The following is a 9,791-nucleotide window of genomic DNA, read 5'->3' as shown; positions in this document are numbered from 1 at the left end:
GAGCGGACCCTTCGCCGGCCGCTGCCGCAGCAGCCATCCTGGTCATACAGCCTGAGGCTCCGCTGGGTGAGGGCGACGCGTCGCCGAAGGGCGGTCGGGGCCCATTGCGCTCCCCGCGGCCGGACACGGCCCGCTGCAACCCCTCCCCGCCTCTGGGAATGGTTCGCCCCGCGGCCCGGCCCGGCCTCTGAGGGCGGCCGCGGCCGCCATTTTGTGCGGCGCCAGCGGAGGGCAGCGGGCCGGTGCGCGGCGGAGGCGGTGAGGGTCTCCCGGAGACGCCGCTCCCTTCCCTGGCCGGTGAGCGGAGCGCGGCGGGCGCGCTTGGGGCCTGTTCGGGCCGGGGCCGCCGGTGGTGGCGGGCGCAGCGGGCCACGCCTGGAGGTTGCAGGCTTGGGCGGGCCGAGAGGAGCTGTTCCCCCCAGCTCGCCACCGGTCCCGGCCCCGCTGGGGGAGGCTGCGGCGGCCCTCGCTGCGTCGGGGAGCCGTCGCTGTCCATCCCTCCGCAGGCTCCGGGACGGGCCGAGGTGTTGGTCCGCGTGCCTGGCGGTACGGCAGGGCCCGAGGCTTTAACGGCAGAGAATAACGCGTTTCGGTGTACGCTGTTGTGTAATAAATACAGGTGGGCTTATGCGTTAAGGCTAGAAAGGTTAAAACCACATCAAAGGAAACAAGGTGATGGCTTATGCCCGCTTTTCCCTCCTCTCCTGCACTTTAGTACCTTCCAGCGAAGATGTCGGAGTATATCCGGGTGACGGAGGACGAGAACGATGAGCCCATTGAGATCCCCTCGGAGGACGACGGCACCGTGCTGCTGTCCACGGTGACCGCCCAGTTCCCCGGGGCGTGCGGGCTGCGCTACAGGAACCCGGTGTCGCAGTGCATGAGGGGGGTCCGGCTGGTGGAGGGCATCCTGCACGCGCCGGAAGCCGGATGGGGAAACCTGGTCTATGTCGTTAATTATCCCAAAGGTTTGTCTTCGTTCCTTCGGCTGTTTGTACGAGCTTGCTTTTGTCAAGAGGTCCGTATGAGTCACTGCCAATTTAACATGGCTACAATATTACTGTTGAATCCTCCGATTTACAGAAGCTCAGCGATTTTATTCATATATCCGTCCTGCAGAGTAGATTTGACCCTACTGAGTTTTCAGATGTCCAGTAAGACTTTTCACTCTCTACCCATACAAGCACTTAAATGACAAAGTTTTGCATTATCCTTGGAGGGTTCACAGACCTTCGAAGACTGTGATGTAACAGGATCTCTGTGCACTCACGGATGCTTCTCCCCCAGCCATGGTTTGGTCAGAGATATCATTTAAAACAAATGATCAGGAAAAAGAGGAGCCTGACCACCCCACTCCACCCACCCCCCCAAAAAAAAGGGAAGTAAATTGCTAATTAAATATTCTTATTAAAAATTCCTGTCTTCTCCACATGCTTACAGGACTGTGAATGTTGCTGGGTAATACTGTAGTAAACTAATGCAGAACTAACTCAGTCAAATTGCATTTTGGAGGAGGGTTTAAGTGGAGACTGTTCTTTTTCCTCTCCTTATACTTGTAGTCACTTGGATATGTGTTGTAGTAATAAGCTCCCAGCAGCTGGCATGTGCCTTTGTAGTCTGTACTTTTTCTCATCATGGTCTATGATTTTATACCATGTGGTTCATAATCAGTGGCACAATTTCCAGAGTTGAGGATGATGTCTAATGTACTTCTTCGTATTCAGATAATAAGAGGAAAATGGATGAAACAGATGCATCATCAGCTGTGAAAGTGAAACGAGCAGTACAAAAGACTTCGGATTTAATAGTCTTGGGTCTTCCCTGGAAAACCACTGAACAAGACCTAAAGGAGTATTTCAGTACCTTTGGAGAAGTTCTGATGGTGCAGGTAAAAGCCTTTTGCAGCTCAAGTGAGGAGGAACATTAGGTAGAAATCAGTCTTCTGACAAAGCCAGCAGAAACAAACTGAGCCATGTAAACTCAGAGAAGATGTGAAGCTGTCTGTCTCTTCCTAGTCTGCATTTTGTTCCATCAGCTTGTGTAGGTATAGATGGCCAGGAATACTTGGGAGTGGTAATTCATGCAGATCAGCTTTATGGGTACAGTGTTTTTAAGAGCTTTTAAATTTTTATTACTGTTATTAATTGTTGTAGCTGAATATGTGTGTGTTTATATATGTACGTGTGTGTTCAGGTATTAGAGGTTGCTGTGATGGGAGTGTTTACAAGACTGATGAACTCTCAAACAGCTTTACTAAATCCATTCAGTAACAGCACGCTTCACACTAGTGGTTACTTCTGTATTGTCACCGCCTACACCAGCCTGTCAGTCTGTAACGCACGTGTCCTGCATCCCGGTGCTGCTGTGTCCCATGGACGCCGGGACCTGGATGGCCTTGGCTGCCGAGCTGGCCCAGCCAGGCGTGAGGGCTCTGTGATGGCAGAACTCAGCAGACAAACCTGCTTCACTTTTCTTCTGTCTTCACGCGTGGTGTTTTTATCCTCCCAGGAGGGGATCTCACCTGATCCAGATACACTTGGCTTGTCCACTATCTCGTGACTTGCCTGCCTTCGAGTGCAGCTACATGTGTTTGCCCCCTTGGTGGTCACGCTGCTTCCACAGCTGGCCTGTCTGGGCCATTGCACTAGTACAAAATATTTATATCCCATTTTTGGTTATGCTTGGGCTCAAGGCAAGCTAATAATTTCAATTTGTAGGTGTCACAGGCCCCTGCTTTGACTATATAATATTATGGTAGTTTTTGTAAGAAAAGGTAGGCATGTACAGTGAGATAACAGAAACTTTTTAAAAGTCTTTTTTTTTTTTTGCCTTAGGTTAAGAAGGACATTAAAACTGGCCACTCAAAAGGTTTTGGCTTTGTTCGGTTTACGGATTATGAAACCCAGGTGAAAGTAATGTCTCAGCGGCACATGATAGATGGACGATGGTGTGACTGTAAACTGCCCAATTCTAAGGTACTTTTGTATTTATTGCTGGTTTTATTTTTACCACACACTCCAAGTGCACTTCTGTAGCGACTGTGTTAGATGAGCAGATTAATGATCCACTCTTGGGAGCGGCTTTTCAGTCTGTGAAGGAACAGGACAAGTGAGCAAGGAAGGAAAGTAGAGAGGAGGTGGGTGAGCAGGAAGTGAACAAGAAGTGCTGGGAAAACAGCTGGTTATGTGGGGGAATTAAGTAGAGATGGAAATCTGAAAATAATGTGTTTCAATGCCCAGCAGTACCTGCTTAACTTGTCTGCTGCATGAATACATGGAGAATAAAGCAGATGGAATAGCTAACGTAGGGAAGATCAGAATGAGTCTTTGAACTCAAAACTGAACCTGAAGCTTCTGCAGGGCGCTGTCACTGTTCTTGTGTATTGCTCCTGTCTTCATTTTCTTGTGACCCTTCTCCACCTGTACCAAGGTACAGGCTTGTTCTCTGAACAGAACTTTTTTTTCCCCCCCAAGTCTTTAACTTACAATCTCAAACTTCCTTTATCTTCAGTCCTCAGAACAGGCCAGATTAAAAGGGGCTTTTACCATAACGTAACTCGGTTCTCAAGCATGGTTGTGATTTTTTTTTCTTTTTTTTCCTCTTCAATTCTCTCCAGCAAAGCCCTGACGAACCTTTGCGTAGCAGAAAAGTGTTTGTTGGGCGCTGCACTGAGGACATGACGGCAGATGAACTCCAGCAGTTCTTTGCCCAGTACGGAGAAGTGGTAGATGTCTTCATTCCTAAACCCTTCCGAGCTTTTGCTTTTGTTACGTTTGCAGATGATCAGGTATGTCTTAAAATATTTTAATGTCATATTTAGCCTATGTTTCAGTAGCTTGATAAAGCATTATTTCTGGAACTGCACATGGAACACTTGCTTGTCCACTGTCTTAAAAATTCCAGTGGTATTATTAGCTTGATTTGATTTCTTGAATTGTCTAAGGTGACACTTTCCAGATGCTGTGGTACAGACGGGTTGTTATACCGCAGTTAGCGTAGTAGTGAATATGAAATTAAACACTTCAAATTGGATGAAGTACATGGATATGCTTCCTTTGCAGGTTAAATATCTGCTCAGAATCATGTGGGATTTTTTTTGTCTTGTACTACTAACATGTAAAAAAAAAAGTCGTCTGACATACATTTAATCAATCCCTTGTTTCTTATAGGTTGCCCAGTCCCTTTGTGGAGAGGACTTGATCATTAAAGGAATCAGCGTACATATATCCAATGCTGAACCTAAGCACAATAGCAATAGACAGTTAGAGAGAGGTGGAAGATTTGGTGGTAACCCGGGAGGCTTTGGGAACCAAGGGGGGTTCGGCAACAGCAGAGGAGGTGGGGGAGGACTGGGGAATAACCAGGGCAGTAACATGGGTGGGGGTATGAACTTTGGAGCCTTTAGCATCAACCCCGCCATGATGGCAGCGGCGCAGGCGGCCCTGCAGAGCAGCTGGGGCATGATGGGCATGCTGGCTAGTCAACAGAACCAGTCGGGGCCGTCAGGAAACAACCAGCCCCAAGGCAACATGCAGCGGGAGCAGAACCAGGGCTTTAGTTCAGGCAATAACTCGTACGGCGGCTCCAACTCCGGGGCAGCGATAGGCTGGGGCTCGGCCTCGAACCCGGGCTCCAGCAGTGGGTTTAACGGAGGCTTTGGTTCAAGCATGGATTCCAAATCGTCAGGCTGGGGAATGTAGACGCAGTGGGCTCTGATACTGACTCTATGGTGGGAAATCAAATTTTTCTAACTCATGGTAAGTATACTGTAAATTACATATATACTAAAATTTTCCAAATCCGTTTGTTCGGTGTGCAGTATATTCAGCAGTATTTTTGACATTTTTCTTTTTTTACAAAAAAAAAAAAAAAGAAAAGAAAGGTAAAAAAGAATTTTATAAGTTTTGTTACATATCTTGTTGGGATACTGAATGTTTGGAAGCGGCCTGCTGTTTGCCTGATAGGTAAACTAACACTACAAGCGATAGGAAAGGTTTCTCCTGTAATACCTTCCCCTTGTTTCCTGGCTACCTGAATTCTTTGCATGTTCAAAATGGAAACCATTGGTCAGAAACAGCATTCTCTCCCTCTTGTTTTTAATTTGATCCCACCATAAGACTCTCCAAGTGCCCCGGTTGGAGAACACGGTGTCGTTTTTTGTTTTGTTTCTGTTTTTTCTTTTTAACACTGTCTCCCCTCCATACTAAAGTACGATATGAAGGCTTCATTTAATCTCCGCAGTTCATCTCATTTCAAATGTGTATGGAAGAAGCACTTCATTGAAAGCAGTGCTGTAAATATTCTGCCTTAGGAATACTTCTGTCTACATGCTTTCTCATCCAAGAATACTTCATCACACCGCACATGCTGCGTCTTAGACGGTGGGTGTTCCATTTTTATCCGCTACTCTTTATTTCATGGAGTCGTATCAACGCTGTGAACGCAAGGCTGTGAGATGGAACCAGAAGGCTGTTTGAACTTTTGAAACCTTGTGTGGGATTGATGGTGGTGCCGAGGCATGAGAGGGCTGGTATGTGCGAGGTAAAGGAGAGAGCGCATGCGGAGACCTGGTGGTGCATTAGGAGGTTTTCTTTTACTTGGCGAGATGTCTCTCAATCCTGTGGCTTTGGTGAGAGAGTGTGCGGAGAGCAATGATAGCAAATAAAAGTACGAGTGTTCGTTGCATTCAAAGGACATCCATATGTGGAAGACTTTAAGTGGGTTTTATACCTAGTTAATCAATTAGTTGAATGTGTTCTGTGAAACGAATATTTGTATTTTTTTTCCCTTATGTCAACTGCTGTGAATGCTGTATGGTGTGTGGTTTTTTTCTGTTAATGATCTGTAAGTGTGGTAACGTGAATTGAAGCTGATGGGGTTTGTGATGAGAACATTGAGCTTGTGGTGTGCTTTGCAAGTGGCTCTTGGAGCAGAGAGCACTAGCGAGCTCAGTGTGCCTCTCAGGGTGGAAGTTCCACTGTCTGTAAGATACCCAGAAGAATGCTGTTTGCTGCAGTTTCGTGTTTGGATGCTTTTTATAAGATTTGTCACTGTAGGAAATTCTTAAATAAAACTGATTTAAGTAATATGTGTCTTTGTTTTGCAGCCCTGAATGCAAAGAATTCATAGCAGTTAATTAATTTTACCCTTTTGAGATGAACTTCTGTAAAGCTTTTTTGCAGTAATTCGGTTTGTTTCAGATAAGCGTGCTCTAAAAGTTGACAAGTCAAATGGAGCCACCGCCCATCACGTGTCCATACCTGACACCCAACTTTAATCCACTGTATTTTTGCACTGTTCAGTGATACGTATAGATCTAAAATCCAGTTCCCACATGTTTGGGTGCCCGCACCTAGAATGGTAAGCAGTTCCCTCCAGATTACATCTGTACCAAGGAGTGTTACTTACTTATTCTTTTAGGAGTTGGAGTTCATCATGAGAAGTGGGTTGGGGCAGACGAACACTGTCAAGATGTATTTCCATCCACAGCATCTCCTTGGGGGATGTGTGGGTTTAACTTGTTTTCAGACCAGTCCACTCATGGGAAGTAGGGTTCTGCAACACCTTCAGCCCAGAGGGAAGCTATAAAAGCTCGTCCCAGGAAAGATTTCCCAGCTGAATAAAGCATCAGTAAATGTACATAGACTTTGCTAGAAGTCCTGATCTGAAAACCTGAGTTTATTACAGGTACAGAAATGTCAACTAAGAGGCAGGTTCTTAACACAGAGCAGGATGTTTCAGCAGAAACTGGTGGAAGATTATTTCCACTGGCGGTAGGAGCTTGAGGAATGTTTAATCTACTTGCGCTTGGAACCCACTGGGGCTCGATCCATCTTTTTTATACACCATACTACTGTGCTGTAGCTATGAACGGTCTGAATATGGATATTTACACAGTTTTTAACCTGTAACTTTCCAAGTTACATTTTCATTACGCCATGTTACGTTGAGGCTTGTGAAGACCATCTAAATAGCAGACAAAACTGCACTACCGTTAGTTTTCCACTTGCAGTATTAAAAAAATCAGCTGGGTTTCACTCCCTCTTAAAGGGTTTAAAGAGGGGTTCTAAACACTCTGGCTGAGAAGTAATCCCACACTTCTGTTGTTCATATCCCACTGCAAAAAGTTGCTTATATTTTTTTTTTCTGCACCTAAGTCCAAATCATCTCCCAACTCTACCATCTGTGAATTTTGCATTTTAGCACTTGCACTATTACCAGCTACTTCTGCTGAGTAACTCTTAAAAATGGTATTCTTGGACCTCCAAAGACTAACTGTGACCCCCCTACAAGGAACTTCATGGTAAGTTTTTGTAATTAGCATGGCTTTAATTCTGTTTAAATTGTCCAGGTTTAGGTTTTAACAGGCTGGCTGGCAGCACTGAGTAGTCTTTGCTAATAATTTTAGCCTTCCTTCACCCTCAAACAGAATCCCTGAAAATTTTAGAGTAATTTCCAAGTTTTAGTAGTATTTTCTAACTGCTTTGTATCCTCTCGTGTTTGTAAGTGAGTAAATAAACTACTGTTAGAAACATACTGAAGTGTCTGGACTCTTTTTTTCTTTTAAAGATACTTCATTTTAAGTTACATTATTCTAGAAAGTGAAATGCTAATGAGAGAATGCGAGATGCAAGAAAGGAAGTTTATGTAAGAGTAGGGGGATACATACTGTAGTCTGTACAGCAGGTACCTCCAGAGGTACGTCGAAGAGCACAGCGTGGTACGTAAGTGCCCCCCACAGCGTGCAGCTCGTGCCGCTGGGATGCCCTGGGGAGGGGGGTTTGGTACCTTGATGCTCTGTGCTTTCGCTGGGCGTGTGTTTGTTCAACAGCTGCAGTCTTACAAGAATCCACCACGCTCTTTCAAAGAAAACAAAATGGACTTTATTAAGGAAAGAGAAATGCCTTCCTTAGGCCGAGGGCAGCTTTGGAAAGCTAAAGGTCTTTTAGCAGCTGCTGGGACAGAAAAGAATTAATGCTGTGTTTGGATACTCAAGTTTTGTCTTTTTAACAGAACTCAAGCCTAATACAGCTAAACATTCAGGATTTAGTGTTGCTTTCTAAGTGTTTCAATACTCCAGCTATTAATGTAATTAAGTAATGTCTGGTAGGAATTACAAAAGAAAGTATTTTAAGAATTATTTAAAACAATGCTTTCACCTCAAGGGTTGTAACTGGCGCCTCCTGTGTAGGCCCCCCAGGAGGGGTTTCCATGCCATGACCGATGTGCATACACATCTCTACGGGCGTTGGGGTGAAGCCCACCAGCTCAGCGGGCAGCACGGGAACAGCACAGCTCCTCGCTCAGCTCCTCCCCACCCTCGCCTTCCCCCGTGTCTACGCTCCACAGCTCCACTTCCCCGCACTCCACACACTGCAAAACAACGAAGGCAGCAATAACTGTTCAACATTTTAAGATCTGGACACTGAATGATTATGCTTGTGTGGATTAAATTAAGTTAATGATTCTAAATGTAATTCCTAGAATGTTTTGGAATGGTAAAATTGCTTGCACATGAATATTTGATTTAGAGTGCAATTTTCATTAGTATTACGTACATCCTCTGGAAAAGTTCTGTAATCAAGAGAGACGGTTTTGCTGAGGAATTTGGGCACAGAGAAGTAAGTGTATTTGTTCTGAATGTAAATTAAGGCAATTGGAATATATAGATATTCTAATCTAAAAGATAAGAGGAACAATTATGCTTTTACATTGTAAAATGTTTCTCCCAAAACTCAGTCTTGGATCTGGAGTAATTTTACACAGTAACTAATTTAGCAGTTCAAGCATTAATGAAAAAAAAAATAAAAAGGGCATTGGTTTAAAGCACCACAGAAGCGACACTCTCCAGGCTGTGTTACACATGGTATTTTAGGGCTCCTTTGAGTCTGCTGCAGACTCATGAGCAGGTGACTCCGCACCACCTACCCCCCTCTGGCTGTTCCCAGGATCTGACACTATTAAACACCACTAACTGGGGAATGATAAGGATGCGTTAAGCTCCCAGCTGTTACTGAATCAAGCCCACCCGGGGAGCCTTTCTGTATGTCCTTAAAAATGCAAATAACACTTCCCAGAGTTACCACCCTTTGTGTTGTGTTTCAGAGAGGTTCTGCCGACCTTTGCCGGCGGGTCTGTGTAAGGGAGGGTGTTCGCTCTGCACAGTCAGAACCAAGAGCCACTCTTTAGGACCTACCATCATTATAGGTGCAGAAGGTGGCTTCACACTGGTACTGAACTCCAGCATTGCAGGTGATCTCCTCAGGCCCCGCAACAGCATCGCTGTCTGTGTCCGCAGGTTGACCACAGTCAGCAACTAAAGCAGTTCAAAAATATATTTAAAAAAAAAGGCAGTGCGCTGCAAAAGTCAACCCAGTCGAGCAGGATTCAACTGTGACCTTCAGGGAATGGTACAAGGCCGCTTCACCTGAGATAACAGAAGCACTGGGGAAGGTTCTGTGCTCACAATCGGGCAGGCGGACATCAATAACACCCCGGCTGGGTTCCAGGAGCTGCAAAGGGTTTAGATTCTGTGGTTTCCTCAGAAAATCTGCACTCCCATCCACTAGATTAAGCTGTGACTGTGCAAGACTCACCCTGCACACCATGTACGCAGGAAACCACAACAGACATTAACGAATACAGAGTAATTAAAGATAGATTGTACCAGTACTCTAAGAGTACAGGTACTGTATTTTTCTCCCATGATGATGATGCTTTTGCTAGTTACATAAAACAGCTGGGAGATTGTACACTATTTCAAAGGTTATTTTTTTTAAATAACCATCAGT

At 45.3% G+C, this 9,791-nt stretch overlaps 1 protein-coding gene across 1 annotated transcript; it reads left to right on the top strand.

The window, feature by feature from the left end:
* Positions 1–188: 188 nt before the first annotated feature.
* On the top strand, positions 189–6,086 carry TARDBP (TAR DNA binding protein). Its single transcript, XM_068415185.1, has 6 exons — positions 189–297; positions 716–968; positions 1,725–1,888; positions 2,835–2,975; positions 3,617–3,787; positions 4,170–6,086. Exons 2-6 carry the CDS (start codon positions 731–733, stop codon positions 4,698–4,700), a joined length of 1,245 nt encoding a protein of 414 aa, XP_068271286.1. The 5' UTR covers positions 189–297; positions 716–730; the 3' UTR covers positions 4,701–6,086.
* Positions 6,087–9,791: the final 3,705 nt, after the last annotated feature.

This window comes from Nyctibius grandis, chromosome 17, assembly GCF_013368605.1.
Source record: "Nyctibius grandis isolate bNycGra1 chromosome 17, bNycGra1.pri, whole genome shotgun sequence".
In the NCBI taxonomy this organism is placed as follows: Eukaryota; Metazoa; Chordata; class Aves; order Nyctibiiformes; family Nyctibiidae; genus Nyctibius; species Nyctibius grandis.
This window is presented reverse-complemented; position numbering and strand designations above follow the sequence as displayed.

Excerpts from the sequence above, each read along its gene's own strand:
- TARDBP (XM_068415185.1), top strand. The coding sequence starts at position 731 with ATGTCGGAGTATATCCGGGTGACGGAGGACGAGAACGATGAGCCCATT. Across the intron at positions 2,976-3,616 it reads GTAAACTGCCCAATTCTAAG|CAAAGCCCTGACGAACCTTT; the intron begins GTACTTTTGTAT and ends AATTCTCTCCAG. Across the intron at positions 3,788-4,169 it reads TTACGTTTGCAGATGATCAG|GTTGCCCAGTCCCTTTGTGG; the intron begins GTATGTCTTAAA and ends TGTTTCTTATAG.